The sequence below is a fragment of the Triturus cristatus genome, chromosome 8, assembly GCF_964204655.1.
Source record: "Triturus cristatus chromosome 8, aTriCri1.1, whole genome shotgun sequence".
Classification (NCBI taxonomy): Eukaryota; Metazoa; Chordata; class Amphibia; order Caudata; family Salamandridae; genus Triturus; species Triturus cristatus.
In genome coordinates, this window is record NC_140591.1 from 932,570,765 (window position 1) to 932,587,158 (window position 16,394).

Consider the following 16,394-nt stretch of genomic DNA (forward strand, 5'->3'; position numbering starts at 1 on the left):
AGTGATGCTATGAATAGAGAAAATATATGTTTCAATGCATAATTACTTAATTATCGGAGGAAAGTATTAATGCTCTGTGTTTTCATGTTTTGCCAGTGCAAGGGGCAGGAGAGGGATTGTGGGCATGGACGCTTAATCAAATCCTGAAATAATGACAAGATCAGAAAAAAAGAGATACGATTAAGCCTGGAATATTGATACATACATTTTTTCATTAAATTCAAAAGCATCTTATTTTACAAGATATTGAGGATCTACATTCTTGCTTGATTTTAAGATGTTATCTTTGAAATATTTTCCTATTGAATTTTTTCATAGATGATCAATGTCATATCCACGTGATGAGACATAGAAAGTGAGCAAGTGCCCTGGTTAGAAGCTCCCAGGCTCTTTAGTAATAACTCTGTTGGGTTCTGTATTCATTGTGTAATAGCACATGCCGCCATGATGAAGGGTTCTACATTGGAATGGTGGCTTGTGGAATGGTCAAGAGTGGCAGTTGGTTTCTGTGCCTTCTCTGACCTGTCCTATACCTCGGTACCTAATAATGTAGAAGTGACTTACCTGTGAAATCCTCCTTGACTTCTTTTCACTGGCGATAAGTGGATTCCTATCATGGACTGGTGAGGCAGAGGATTATTTTCACCCATTAGTGGTGTTGGAGGAGCAGTGGAGTTTGACACACTACCCATTCAGAGATAGTGGGTGCGACGGGCAGTTCCTGCACTTCAGGATTAAGCGGACGTTGACCCTCTTCACTCCTATCTTTGCGGCCGCTCGCCCCGCTGCAATTTCAACTGGCTGAGGCTGTGTTTGTTGCCTGTGTTGGGTTGCCGGTGCCTTTCTGAGGTATCTGTGTGTTAGCCGGCGAGGGGTTCCTTTCAGCGCAACGTCCCTGGAACATACAAGCCTCTGTCTGGCCCTGCTCCACCGGAAGTATGTGGGACGGCTCTGAGCCAGGGAGGCACCATTCCTTCCAGATTTTGGCTGTGTTTTTTTTCGTTCATTGATGTCACCTCCCACGTGCCTTGCTCATCATCCAAGCTCATTTTGTCGCTTGGTAACCAGCGCACGGACGCCTACGGCTCTGTCATTTCGGTTATTTTGGCATGGAAGCCTAGCAACCATCTCCAGCACCACGTCTCTGCTGCGACCAGAATTCTCTAATTTTCTCCATTCCACGTATCGGTGATATGCACACCTTCATTGGATCTTCACATTGGTTGCACTTTCATGTACAGTGTGTGTCGGTGACACGCACACCATATTCATGTGCATCTCTGCTTCATATTACGTGCAGGTCAGTGACGTGCACACCGGGTACAATTGTTATATATTTATTTCACAAATATTCTGGTTAGTAACTCTAAGATTTTGCATGCACCTCCTTGGAACACTGCCTTGATTTATATGTCATACACATTTTTGCAGATCATTTCATCACTGTATTCTACACAATTGAGACCTTTATTTGTGTCTGCATCCATTCATGTTCATTTTTTTAAGTGTAAAAGTTTTATGTTTTTGTGTAACCTGCCAAAATGCAACAATCTGCATTACCGCCTTCTAAATTTCTATAGACCTGGACACCCTGTGAGTACACCTCTCAGTATGAGCTAGCTCCTGGGATAGCCCCCAGGATGTGGTCCGCTACATGCTGGCCCTCAGTAACTAAACAGCCAGCTTTTAGAAACACGCACAGGAGAATCTTGAAGCCACCCAGAAGGACATGAAATGCTGGTATGACCAGAATGCCACTTTGGTTGACTTTTAGCTTGGCCAAAAAGTGTGGGTGGTGGAGTCCATGGAGCCCCGGGCCCAGCAAGACTGCTGGTCTGGGCCTTATGAGGTGAAGGAGCGCAAGATTAAGGTTGCCTACTTGGTGGACCTCAAGACTTCCAGAGCCCCTTAAAGGATCCTTCATGTCAGGTCTGAGCTTAACATGCTCCTAGTTACTGATGATGCGATGGAAGAGGAGAGTAAACCTCACCCCAACCTTCTTTCTTCCAAAGGGCAGAATGAGTCAGTTGTGGGTGTCTGCCTCTCCCCTACCCTACCCCGCCTCTCCCCTACCCTGACCTAGATCAACGGAGATACTGCCACCTGTTGTTGGGACAGTTTCCCTCTTTGTTTTCACTTACCCCAGGACTCACTACATGAGAATGATACTGGGGACACCTTTGAGGAACAAATTTTACAGGTTGTCTGACAAGGTGAAAACCAGCATTAAGGAGGAACCGAGGTGGAGCGCAATAGAAAGGGAAACCTTCACTGTCGTCCGGGCACTGAAGAAGCTGATACCATACCTGTTTGGTACTCGCTTCTGGATTCAGACAGACCACAGACCTCTCAGATGGTTGATGCAAATGAGGTGTAAGAATCCCAAACTGTTGAAGCAGTCCAGTTCCCTACACCGTATGCACTTTACAGTGGAACACAGTCGTGGAACAGACCACGCCAATGCTGATGGTCTTTATCAGGTTGTTCCGCCTTAGTGAAGAGAACTCCCAAGGGGTTGAGTAGCTCTCCTCACTTTCAGCTGTGGGAGACACGTGTTAGACCTGGCATCCTTGGTGTGGTTTCCCCTGACTTTTTGCCTTCAGATCGCCTGTTTTTGCTCATTTATTTTTGCTGGCCATAGGACTCTGGGCACTTTACCACTGCTCCAGTGCTAAAGTGCTTGTGTGTTAAACTATGGTTTACGAGACTATTCAATAAATAAATAAATTTGTCAATATTCTTGGTCATCCCCTCGAAACAAGTATTTTGAGCCTATTTATTTATGATGTTGATTAACCTCCTTCAAATCCGCCCAGAAGGATATATGAAAGAATCATTAAAGTTTGCTTTGTGGCAAAGTGCTTCTAACTATGGGGAGTTTGTATGCTACTATAGTTATTTGTTTTTGTATTTACATGAATCCAAACGTATAAAAAGATAAATAACAACAAAATAGCAAAACTGAGTAACATTAAATGGGTTTACAAAGTAAACAAACATAGTGTAATAAGGATGGAACAAATATATCTAAAAACTCCCCTATGAAATGTTATTTGGAAGGGTCTACTCTTCACTACAAGAACAGAGAAGACAGGTGTGTGGAAATTGTGAAATAGGATTGGTGTGAGTGATGCAACTATTAAACAATTAGCATCTGAAAAACCCGGAAAGCAGACAATGTAACAAACAGGCTGTCTGCTTAGCATGGTGTAGTTGAAATGTTACCCATAATATGATTTCTAGTCATTATCCTCCTTGATTTGTTACCCCACATGCATTTACTGATTTAAGCCTCGTAGCCAGTTTGTTGTTTATTGTTGATGCTTTTTATATACACAGGGACAGATTGAAAATATAGAGTGGATGTTAATTGTTTCTGTGCTGGATTTTATATTTTCTACATATGGTTTACCTCTCCTGTTCAAGAAAAAACTGAAAGGAAGTCACTTTGGGGAGGTTTTCTTTTCTCAAAGCTCACTGGACTACCCCACCTAGATAAACCAAAGGCCCATTGTTGGTTAGGGGGGTTGGGTTTCACAGGAAATTCCATCTCTAATTGTCAGCTTTGCTACAAAGTGCCTTTCATACCAGGTCAGCCATTTAGTAAACATTTAAATAAATGAAGAAAAATAGACTATAATTATCTCTCGTCTGGGTCAGGTAATATCTACACTCACCGTGCTTTAGATATACCTTTAGCCCATGGTAAAACATATATGGCTCAAATACCATTTGGTGTCAGGCGGGACCAAGTGGCTGAAAGCTGTTAATACACTGATAAATATCATATTCTCTTCTTCAGATATAACAAGAATGAATGATAAGCAAAGTTGGCAAGCCCAGACCAGCTACTAAGATGTGCAAGCAGCAGTCAAAGATTCTGATTTGGATCCTGGATCCTCTAAAATGTAATGAAGACATTTGCTATTTCCCTGAACCATACGCCTCTACATTGCAAGCATTATAGGTTCTATCTTATTTTCTACTGCTGAGTATTAGTTTCACTGTAAAACACGCTGCTAAAATAACCAAAGTGTCACATTTTAATTTTTATATAACTCAATATGCTGTCAGTATTAGTTTACTTTGATGTTGCATTATCATGAAGGAAATGCAAAAGAGATTCCCCTACAGTGGGTGGGGGGATATTGTGTGTACCCTTGTTAAATGCTAGTTATTCCACATTTTCTGTCAGCATCTTTTCAGTTTAGCTACTTCGTTCATCCTTGTTGCTTAATGGTACCATGTTCTGATTTTATTGAATTCACACCAGGAAATATTTATATATGAAGGACATTGAACATGTGAATATTTTTGTTTGACTGCAAATTGCATAAAAGGTGTCCTCTCCACAGCAGTGTTCGTTCATGTTCACAACCTTCACCATTAGTCATGATCCAAGATAGATTGACAATGTCTGGTTTTTTTCTAGGAAACACTCAAGGATCTGGAACAGAGAAGGCCACAGCTAGATGAACTAATTACTGTAGCGCAGAACCTGAAGAATAAGACCAATAATCAAGAGGCAAGAGCAGCAATCACAGATCGAAGTAGGTGTTTAGTGTTTCTTTTTTGATTGTATATTACTTACAGGTAACTATAACCTTAATTGGTGATCTTGTATTGCGATGAAGGAAGCTCTGTATATCATCAATGAAGAAGAATGTTCCTTTGGGATTGCTTATGTTCCTTTATGATAACTGAGTGTAATAGATCTGTGGATCTAGATCAGATCATGAGCCCAAACACTAAAGGTCTTGTTTGGTGCAAAAACACCAAAGATGTATCTGAAAAGTCTAAAACTTGTGAAAAATACCAAAAAGCCCTGAGTATTGTTCATAGCGAAGTTGATGGCATAATAAACTGTAGTGATTCAGTGATCCACATTATAAAAAGTACATAGCAAAACTCAGTATTTCAGCTCATCAGGTTACAATATTGTAGAACAATTATAATTGCATTATGTTACATTTTATCATAGCATTTGACTGACTTATATTTCCTGAGAATGTATTGTAGACTTAAGCAGTAGAGGCTTTTATGGGTATTTTATATTGGATATGCATTTATTCCTAAATAGTTTAAGTATGAAATCTTAGCAACAGATACATATGTAAAAGAATGTGACTGTACAAGCGGTTTATTATGCCAAACTATGAGTACCTCTGAATTTAAAGAAAATATATTTTAAAGACCAGCTATCTGTCCAAAAAATGTATAAAATATATATAATTGAGCAATTCCTTACAAGCAGTAAGTATACATCTAGAGTTCTGTTTCCTTTTTTTAAGGGTATCACCCACCCAAAGTAAAAATAAAACATAAACACAATGCATGTAAGACAGAATGATTCCTATATCCTGGATTAGCCCTGGTGAAGGAATATTAGACATCTCACCTTGGCTGTAAACTGTCCCAGCATTCCAAACTCCATTATTATATCTTCTTCCTAACATACTAGTTCTATTTTTTATTCTAATTGATTGAGCTTATGGGATTGATTCAAATAGAAGTCATAATAGTATCTTGTTCAGACCATATTTTTGCTGTTTCCACATATAGTAGAAAACCAAGAATTGCTATTACCCAGTTTAAATTTTATGAAAGTGATTGTATTATGTGTAAATACCTCCGGTTAATCATTGTGTTGACTTCTGTGATTATTGTTTATCATCCAGAGCATGTGATCTTGTGCTTCTATATTCCTAGATTGATAAAATAAACATTCCCAAAATCATGATACCCAAAATACACTTACAAAAATAAAAACTCTTTTGAGTTAAATATTTTTTTTTATTTTCCTATACTTTATCTCAGGGAGACTCTGCAGCCAGGGCTTAGATCTCTGTATAGTAAAGTATAGGGGAAACGAAAAATGTTTATTGAACTTGGAAAAAGTTAGCAAAAATATGTTTCTGTCAAATATTATTGCAAATTCAGTTAATATATTTATTTTAAATGAAGAACAAAAGAACAAGATGCTTCAGCACTATTGTCTTAATTTGCTTGTAATTTTGAATTATTCAAATATATTAAATTAACGTATTTTTCTGAAGTGTAAATTAAAATTATTATGCAGTAATAAATATTGAAATTGGAGTCTAGAATTGATTTAATGTAATTTAATTCTCTTTTTAAATTTAAGAAGGTTGTAAAATATACTGTAATTAAATCATAAATATGTTTGATTTTTAGATTATTTTCTATGAGTGGGTGTTGAAGTATCAGTGGCTGGCCATGTGTGTTGCTGAACTTAATACTATTCTTTATGGCAGTAGTAACTGACACTCATAAATTTGTCTCCATTTCCTTTTTCAGGAAGTGCAGTAGTATAAGTTTATTCTTTGGGGTAATCTTTCTCTCAGAATGGGTGAATTGCCAAGAGTAGTAAAGGTACTCCAAACTGTAAGAGTAAACATATGTGCAAATTACTCACAGGTATAAGTTACATTGGTGAATAGCCCCAGTAGTTTCTTGAATAATCTCCTTGGAAATTTTACAATACATTCTGCATCTCCCCACAAGGTATAAAGTCCACTTTTTCCCCAAATCAATCCTATACAGAACAACTAAGGGACTACTTGTCAGTATCAACAAAGCCCATTTTATCTCACAGTTCATCCTACTACTGTGTCACTTTAAATTAGCTCAGAATATCAAAGCATTCAATACGGCACTCTGGTCAACACCAGCAATACCCGGTTCTTTCCTAAGTGGAATTTACGGAAATCATTTAGAACCCCTTCGACCTTGCTTACAAACTTTTTTTTAGGTTAATGTCAAAGTTTTTAAGTTCCCTATTTCCCATAGCTCAGTGCTATTGTCAGGTGCTGAATATCACTTTGCTTTGATGAATGTTAATCGATGCCAAAAGTAGCCAACTCACATTTTAAAATTATAAATGGACATTTAAAATCATTAATAATTATCAAACATGTTTCTGTTGTGTATATTCAATTAGCATGAGTATCATATTAAAATTTTGGATTATCGAATTTGCATAGAAGCTGGAGAGAGGTGTTTTTCAGTCTAAAACCTTTCCTGGGAATATATGGCTTGCTGCCTGAAATGACTGATCAGCTTTACTTGCAGAGCAGAAGTCCTAAAGTAATTGATAATTGGATAGATGTTGTAATTGCCAGCCTTTCTAGCTCTGGTCAAGAAGATGGCATTGTTTGTATTCGAAAGTAAATGTTATCAAGCAATTGTCGAATAAACATGGGAGATGGGTACATACATCCATATATTTCTTTGCATTTATGCATCTATTAATGTTTTCAATGCAAGGGTTATGGGTGTTTTGTAACGTTTGATATTGTAACTAATTAATTTCTTAAGGCAAAGCAAAGCACAAAAAATCAAATAAGATATCCACCTTCTCTGCCTGAACAGTATTCTTGGCAGTTCTTGTTGTAATTGTCAACATATATTTAATACAGGGAACACAAAGCTGCTTCTGCAATAACAAATAACTGGATGCCATTCATCTGCCCATAAAGTCAGATGGAGGCATTGAAGAATATGCATGCAAGCCTTCTCCAAGCAAAGGTTGGGAACCCCTTTATACAGAACAATTTTTGCATTATTGGACATGACTTGGGACAAACATGACGTGCACAATGTCTACCAGTCCTTGGAGGAGCCAAGGTGTCCTGTCAAATCAGCCCAACATATCCTGGCACACAGAAACGTTGCCAGGGACCCTGGTCCTTTCACTCCCAAACAGGACCCTACTCCACGTCTGACATACTCTGGTAAGGAGCTGTTAGAGATGACGACAGTCCTCATACCCCCTTGCCTCCTTGAGACCTGGCCAAACCCAGAGAGCCCTTTCACATGTTGAGTCTGTCGGTTCCAAAGTACCCCTGTCGAAATGGACTTGATCCATGTAGAACCCTGCCGTGTCTCCCTTAATACTCACTCCCCTGGTTCAAATCTTGCCCTCTCCACCAAATTTGATACAGGTAAACCCCTCAATATTCCTCAGTGGGAGTGGAAAAGTCTTTTATGCAATATTAGATCCCTGCCTAAGCATTCTACCGAGGTTTGGGACCTTGTTTACTCAGTACGGCCTGAGCTTGGGTTTTTTACCGAAACATGGCTTAAACATCACTCAGTCCCATCCATCCCCCTAGCCCTGCCGGAAGGCTACAAGCTTATCCGGATGGATAGACAACTAAAAGTAGGGGGTGGAATCGCTTGTGTACATAGAGACAGGGTTAAAGTTACCGCACCAGAACAACTTTGCAACGCCATCATGGAAGTCATGGTATTTCGAATAGACTTCTCCTCTCAACTTAGCCGGAAGGGGGCCTTAGTCTACCGACCTCCATGCCCTTTAGCTGAATACTCACTGTTACTCACTGAATTAATAGCTCCCCATGTGATCTCGACTAGCAATTTTCTGCTGCTGGGTGATTTCAATATTCATAGTGAACGCACTTTCAATGTTGACGCACTAACACTCCTGTCAGATCTTGCCCTCCTGGGCCTATTTAAACTCAATAAAGGCCCTTCCCATATAGCAAGCCACACATTGGACATTATATTTTCCAACTCTCCTAGTGTTCTCTGTGCGCCTCCGCAGCAACTAACCTGGTCAGACCATGCGTTCATTGAATTCTCCATTCAAGGCCCAAGAGAGATGAGGGGTCCTAACCCAGTCACCTATGACACCCGTAGACAGTGGAAGAAAGTCACCCCGGAGTGCTTTTAAGCCTCCTTTTCAAAGCCTTGGAACACCATACCGGACAATATAGAGGATGCTCTCACCAAATACAATGCTGCGGTCTCCGGCGCTATTGATCAACTAGCACCATTTAATTACTCCTCAACCTCTCTAAACGTCCTCAGACTGCCTGGTTTTCTCCCCAGCTTCGTGCTCAGAAACAACTCTGTAGAAAACAGGAAAGACGTTGGCGCAATATACATAATGAGAAGGATAAAGATCGGTTCTTGGCCACTTTGTCTAGCTACCACAGAAATTTAAAGGCTGCGCGTAAAGCCCACATTGCATCTCAACTAGCCCAGGCTGGCAACGCTCCAAACATTTTATACCGTATCCTGCAATCCTTTATTAATCCAAAGGCCTGCAAGAATATTGAGGTCCCTATGCAAACGCTCTGCAACATTATCGCCCAATACCTCTCACAGAAAATAGAGCTCATCTACCAAAAAATTGTCCCGTCAGGGAGCCAGCCTGCGGACTCTGTCATCCGATCTGCCAGTACAGGCAACCTCTCGGTTGCTAAAGTGTTTTCCTCCTGGGATACTGACAGACGTAGATACTCTTCTTTGCATGGTCAACTCAGGATCCCCCTTTAGATACCATTCCGGCCAAAGTTGTCACCTCTCTGGCCTGCCATCTGTCTCCTCTCATTCAGGGTCTTCTCAATCTCTCACTGAGAGAGGGTCATGTTCCGTCAGAATGGAAAGCAGGACTGGTCATGCCTATCTGCAAGAACAACAAGGCTCCAATAACGGACCTTTCTAATCTCTGCTCCATTTCGCTCCTTCCTTTCCTGAGCAAGCTTTTGGAGAAGCAATAACAATAAACACCTCTCCAACCATGTCGAACAGGCCAGTTGCCTAGACTCCTCTCAGTCAGGCTTCAGGCCCAAATACAGCACAGAATCAGCTCTGCTTGCAGTCACGGATAACATCAGGATGGCCCTAGATAGGGGCCAATCTATGATTCTGGTGCTGTTGGACCTATCAGCCGTGTTCGACACGGTTTCACACCAGATATTGCTCAGGAGACTGAAGGTGGCTGGACTTAGAGATTCTGCTCTGCAGTGGATGACGAGTTTTCTATCTTCTCGTTCTCAGACCGTCATCCTTGTCGCGTACTGCTCAGCACCTATGGAATTAACCAAGGGAGTGCCCCAGGGCTCCTGTTTGAGCCCCACCTTGTTTAATATCTACGTTGCTCCCTTGGCCGACCTCCTTAGGGCGTGCGGGTTCATTCCCATCTCTTACGCCGATGACACACAACTGCTTTTCCCATTTGACAAATTCACTCCAACAGTACAGGCGACCTTCTCCTCTGGTATGAGAGCTATCTCTAACTGGATGAAGAGTAATTTCCTCCAATGTAATGTTGGGAAGACGGAGATTCTGCTCTTTGGGGAGGCTCCCCTATTATGGACTCCGGATTGGTGGCCGGCTGACCTTGGGGTTCCCTCGATCCAAAATCCCTGGTTCAAGACTTAGCCATTCGTCTTGATCAGGCTCTTACCTTAAAGGAGCATGCCGCTCAGACAGGCAATTCCTGTTTTCATACAATGGGCCTACTACGCCAAGTCTTTCCTTTGCTTCCTGACTCAACACGGAAGACCTTGACTCAGGCACTTGTATTAAGCCATCTGGACTACTACAATGGCTTTTTGATTTCTGCTAATGAGGTCTCGCTTAGCAGACTGCAGGTAGTCCAGAACACTGCAGCACGATTGGTCCTCAATGCCCCTCCCAGGACTGCCTCCCGCCCCCTTCTTTGCCAGCTGCACTGGCTTCCTATACGCGAGCGGGTCAAGTTCAAAGTCTATTGTACCATCCACAAGGCTTTATTTAACCTTGGCCCTGCCTATCTCCCTGAGAAAGTCACACCGTATCTGCCTTCTAGGTCCCTCCCCTCGGGATCCAAATCTCTTCTTGTGGTCCCTCGAGTCAAGAAAGCCAGATTGGGTAGGAAGGCTCTTTCCCATCTCGGTCCCCTATACTGGAACACACTCCCTCTGCATCTAAGACAATGTTCAGACCACCTACAATTTAGAAACAGCTTAAAACCGCCCTTTTCCATCTGTGATGTTGCAATTCAGCCTCATGTTCTGCCGCCTGTCCAAAGCGCAGAGATACCCCTTTGGGGGTTGATTCAGGCGCTATACAAACAAATAAATAAATCAAAAATATGCCACGTAAAATTTGACCTAATCATGTGAGCAAATATGTGCTGCTTGTGCACCTCAAAGTGGGGAATCAAAGCACTGTTAGTGTGTTATTCCTAATGCCTATCTCTATTAATTGGAATGGGGACTAAAGTATGCACCCAATAAATACCAAACCCAATGCAGTCATTATTTACCAATTTTCTCAATTTACACCCATTCCTATGAGTTAGCCTCTTGCAACTCAGTTAATCATTAAATCAAAAACATTGGCCCTTGGGCACTCACAGTTAACCTTTTGTATGAATGCATTGAACAATGGATCATAAAAGTCCCACTGGAAACCAATCCCCTCATGGTCAGTCAACCTCTTGCGGCATTGGGTTGGCAGTGGGCAAGATTCAGCTCCCAACTCCCACTGATGCCCAAGCCCCCCCGATGGGCACAAGCCATGCGCAGTGGGGGGGGAAGGGACACAGGACCTGGTGCCCAAACTCCTGTGGTTGCTCATTGCTGAATTGAAGGGGTGTAATTTTAAGTAACATAGAGCTACTGACTTTGTCAAAGGGTCAGAACAACAACATTTTTTAAAAGTAAGCCATTTGCTTTGTGGAGGGGTCATAATATCAATATATCAAAATATATAAAATGCATGCATAGTCTTTGTTAGAAAATTGTCACTCATTGTAATAAACCTCCAGATGCTCATATTTTGTTTTGGGCTGTGGGGGAAGCACCAGGGCCCCTGTTACCCCATTGGCTCACCTGTCAACACCCATCCTGGGTACTGGTAGGAGCCGGCAACTCTCTTATTTTATTTACATTATTTGGGAGAGGCAGCTATTTGACCCCACCTCCCCAAGGCTATCCAATTCCCAGCAACCCCATCCCTAACATAACATGTGTTTTTGTAACGCACACATTCACCCAGCAGGGTATCTTGGCACTGAATAACATATTTATTGTTACAGAACGTAATGGTACTTATTTTATCAACCTCAGAAGGATGAAAGGCTGAGTGGACCCAGCAAGATTTGAACCTGTGACCATGAGGTAAAACACAGTCCTCTACGGTGAATGCATTAGTCCACTAAGTCACCATCACCTGAGGCCATATCTGTTTTCATGGGTAGGGGGCTGTGTGCAATCCCCAGCATCCACCCATGGTTTTTGGCGTATTCCCATATTTACTAATACTAATAAACCTGGGAATGCTTAAAAATGCTACACATTCATAGGGGAGGCATAATGAGGAGAAATATGTTTATTTCTACTCATTGTCCCTTCTTTCTACATGTGCTGTATTCTGCAGCACACATAGAAAGAGGAATAAACCTTTGAGAATTGTTTTGCAAGGGTGCCTGTGTTGGCGCTTGGCAGCCACTAGTGCGACTGACCAGAGAGGGAGCAGGAATGCAATCTTAGTAGATATAGTGCATTCCTGACCTCTCCATTGGAGCAAATCTAGTACCTCTGTCCCAGTGTCCCTGAAGTCCTGGAATGGTTGCCGTAACATTTGTTTCCATGTTGTGTTGAGCCAATCCGAGCGCTCCCCAGTGGGACCCTCACTCCTGTGGGAGCAAGATGGCAGAAGAAAATAAGCCCCCATAGGCCAATCAGAACACTCTATTTTTTGAAGTTTTAGTTTGTGAGAGTCTCTCAGTTAGTAAACCTAGTCCCATATTAATAAACCAAACTAACCATTTCCAATAGAAAAAACATCCTAAATATAACAACATAGTGGCAGTCGCTACTAGCTAATATTATATTTCATCTGTAAATATACGCAGGTAGATGTATGTGTGTATATGTATATAGCCACACTAGCAGACATTCTAAAGCACACTTAGATAGAGAAAAATGCGTTAGACGATTGTTTTGGACAGGAAGGTATCCCTTCCTGCACAAAAATATCCTGCCTGCAATGTAGGCACCCTCGGAACATGTCACAAGGGTGCATGTGCTGACGCTAGGCAGCCAAAAGTGCGCCAGTCCTAGGAAAGGGCAGGAATGTGCTATATAATTATAAATACAGCATATTCTTGCCCTTTCACACAGCACAACAAGGTGCTTGCTGCATTACATTGATTTTTTTATAAATATGTCCCTGAGAGTATATAAGCCTTATATACTGACAGTGCTTAATTTGTCGTCGAGAGGCCACTGCATCTTGCACCACACATTGCCCATGTCAGCTGCCAATGACACTACAAACACAACTACTAACCATCGCACTCTAACAAGTGTGACAGTTCATACTATTCCATGCCCCCAAAGCTATAAGAATGTCTTGGGAGGTAGGTATTAGTCATTGAAAATGTAAATTCAACTAATAAACGGCTGTTGTTGTTGCTCAAACCTAAATTAGCCAGACAGCGCCAATATGTTGCAGACTGTCATAAGCACTGGTGCTGGCAATCAGGGACCAGTGCCGAGCACAAGAAACTACTGGCTCAAATTAAGCACTGACTGTAGCCCAGATTGAGCAAACTCTCACACAATGCAGCTCAGCAAGACACCTTACTGCGCTGCATGAAAGGTAGAGGGCAGTAATGTGCCATATTTAACCTTATATGGTGCACTCCTGTCCTTTCCATGTGCTACCTTGCGCCTACACGGGCACCCTTGCCCCATGGTGCAAGGTTGCCTGCATTTCAGGCAGGATTATTTTTGTTCAGAAATGGCAGAATGCAGCACATGTGGAAACAGGAAGTAAACGAGGAGAAAAAAGATATTTCTCCTCATTACTCCTCCCCTGGGAAGGCATTACATTGTCAGTCATTCCCATGTCTTTACTGATAGTTAAACCAGGAATGAGCCTAAAACCATGGGTGGATGCTTGAAACGTTTCCCTGGGGCAGAGTAACCCAAATCAGCAGCTTACACTTGCGTAACTCCAGATTTACCAATCACTGTAAAGCCATGCAAGGTCGACTTGCATTGCTTGGCAAATCTGACTTTAGTGTAGAGTTGCCCACTATAATAAATCTGCCCTTCGTAGTATGTCAGGGCGCTGAAGGATATACACAGCAGTTCAGTCATTAGTTTTTAAATAGGGTCAGAGGAGGAAGCTGCCATCTATGTTAAAACAAATCACTGCAGATTAAAGCTTAATCTGCAGTGATTTTTAAACATAGACAGACTGCTCCCTCTTCCAGCCCTGTTTAAAAACCAAATACTGCAGATTAATTCCTCTGGCGGAGCGGCTGAATTTATTTGTAATTCTGCGTTCCAAGAGTAACGCGGAATTACAAAATTCTATCAATTCCAATTGGCAGAATTCAAAATTCCACTCACCCCTACTCCTAAACCCATGCTCCCTGTTGTGTCTGTATAGAGGACTGGGTCTGCATTGGATTGCTCTGGCTAATCATGCTATTGAAATGCTCTATGAATTAGGTCCAGATATTCAGGCCCTCTCTAACTTCCCTGGACAACCTTCTGGGTTGGTGGTTTGCCCAGGAACCAGACATAGCCCCTGCAATGTTTTTTGACAAGGCTCCGCCCACTAGGATAACCATAAAGGTGAAGCTTAGTTGCCACATCATGATCTTGCGGGCTGCCAGGCAAGCCTCGAGTGAAGCCCTGAACAGAGACACACTGGTGGTCATTTTTACAGTTCTGTTACTCAGGCTATTTTAATTACCAGAAATGACAGTATGTCTGTGGAAGCTTTTGCTTGGTCTTTAACTAGAGGCATGCCCAATACCTTGGCTAGTTAATGGATGCCCTCAATTCTTGTTGATATTCCAGAGAACCTTGAGGCCCAATGAGCAGGAAATTATATAGGTAATGGACTATGTGCGCTAAGGCCACCAAATCTCTAACTTTCATCTCCAAGAAGCCACAACATGCTTCTAAATGTGCAAAGTGATGGAACAACCCATAGACTTCCATAGGTCCACATATGTTTTTCCTCAAAAATAAACCTTGGAAGGTCGACTGCTTATGGGGGCACTGAAAGATAAAAGAATGAAGCTTCTTTGTCTGACACTGCCATCAAGCCCCGCGGCCCTGATTTTGGAGTTTAGATACAGAAGTATACCAAACCATTCAAGTGTCTTGAAGCAGACACTCATTGAATGCCTGATCTGCTAGAAAGAAGAGCTTGCGGATTAGGTGGAACTTGCCTCATTCCTGTTTTGGTGCTAATCCTTGTGGAGACAAACTAGGACTGTATGTAATGGACTAACCAAGGGCCTGCCACCCTCCCAGTCCTTAAGCTCTTCATAAGGGCTTTTTAACTGGTTATTTGTGGCCTCTACGTTGCAAAGTTCAAGTTCTTGGAGAATAACGTAACAGGGAAGGGTGCCCACACCATCTTCAAAGCCATAGAAGAGTTGATGAGCATATTGACTATTTTTATATTTTTCACGAAAGGGCCATATTTACAAAGAACTGGTGCAGCACGGAACTGCACGCAAATAAGCAAAAAAAACAATTAATGGACAGAATGCAGAACGATGTCATAAATTCACCCCAGTACAGAGATCTGGGCCTAAATCCATCGTTTTTTTGCCCACGATGCCATTCCAGTTTGGACCCAGCTATATTCAAATCAGTCTTGACCCTGCACCCAATGGGAACAGTCCAGCCCGAACTGCCAGGCCAGGTTGTCCCTGGACTGGAAACAAGCATCCTAGGACCGGTTTCGGGGTTACAACCCTCATCGGCCAGGATAGCTTGACTCCTGTAGCATGGGGAGCACGGGACCCACAGCTTGGCATACCGATCACACTCGGGTGACAAATGCAAAAAGAACAATTGATGGACAGAATGCAGAACAATGTCATACATTCACCCCTGTACAGAGATCTGGGCCTAAAGCCATCATTTTTTGCTCACCATGCCATTCCAGTTTGGGCCCAGTCATATGCAAATCTGTCTTGACCCTGTACCCAATGGGAACAGTCCCGCCCGAACTACCTGGCCAGGTTGTCCCTGGACTGGAAACAAACATCCTAGGACCGGTTTCGGGGTTTCACCCCTCATCAGCCAGCTTGACTCCTGTATCATGGAGAGCACAGGACCCACGTCTGGGCATACCCATCCCACTCGGGGTGACAAATGCAAAAAGAACAATTGATGGACAGAATGCAGAACAATGTCATACATTTACCCCAGTACAGAGATCTGGGCCTAAATCCATCGTTTTTTTGCTCACCATGTCATTTCAGTTTGGACCCAAATTAGCAGCGCCAATCTGAGTCATTTAAAAAACGCACTCTTATTTATTCTTATACGTATTCTTATTTACAAGAATACAGAAGACCCCTTTGTTTTCCAGTGCGCCAGTGCAGATAAAGCTGCCTAGTTCCAGCAAAGGCACCCTTTGCACTCTTGTGGAAGGGTGCCTGCTTTGCATGGATGATTGTGTTTGTGCAGGAAGGCACAACGAGGAGAAATACTTTTATTTCTCTTCATATTTTGCTCTTTCTATGTGTGCTGCGAAAGCACACATAGGAGGAGCAAAACACCATTAATTATTGTTTTTGTGCACAAACACAATCA

General features: G+C 42.2%; 1 protein-coding gene across 14 annotated transcripts in view; it reads left to right on the plus strand.

Moving 5' to 3' along the window:
• DMD (dystrophin) overlaps positions 1–16,394 on the plus strand; it is a 7,596,173-nt gene that overhangs the window by 5,310,826 nt on the left and 2,268,953 nt on the right. For all 14 annotated transcript variants that reach the window (XM_085622447.1, XM_085622454.1, XM_085622449.1 and 11 more), the window contains one exon: positions 4,433–4,550. In XM_085622447.1, the coding sequence (XP_085478573.1) occupies positions 4,433–4,550 (118 nt within the window). The remainder of the gene's footprint in view (positions 1–4,432; positions 4,551–16,394) is intronic.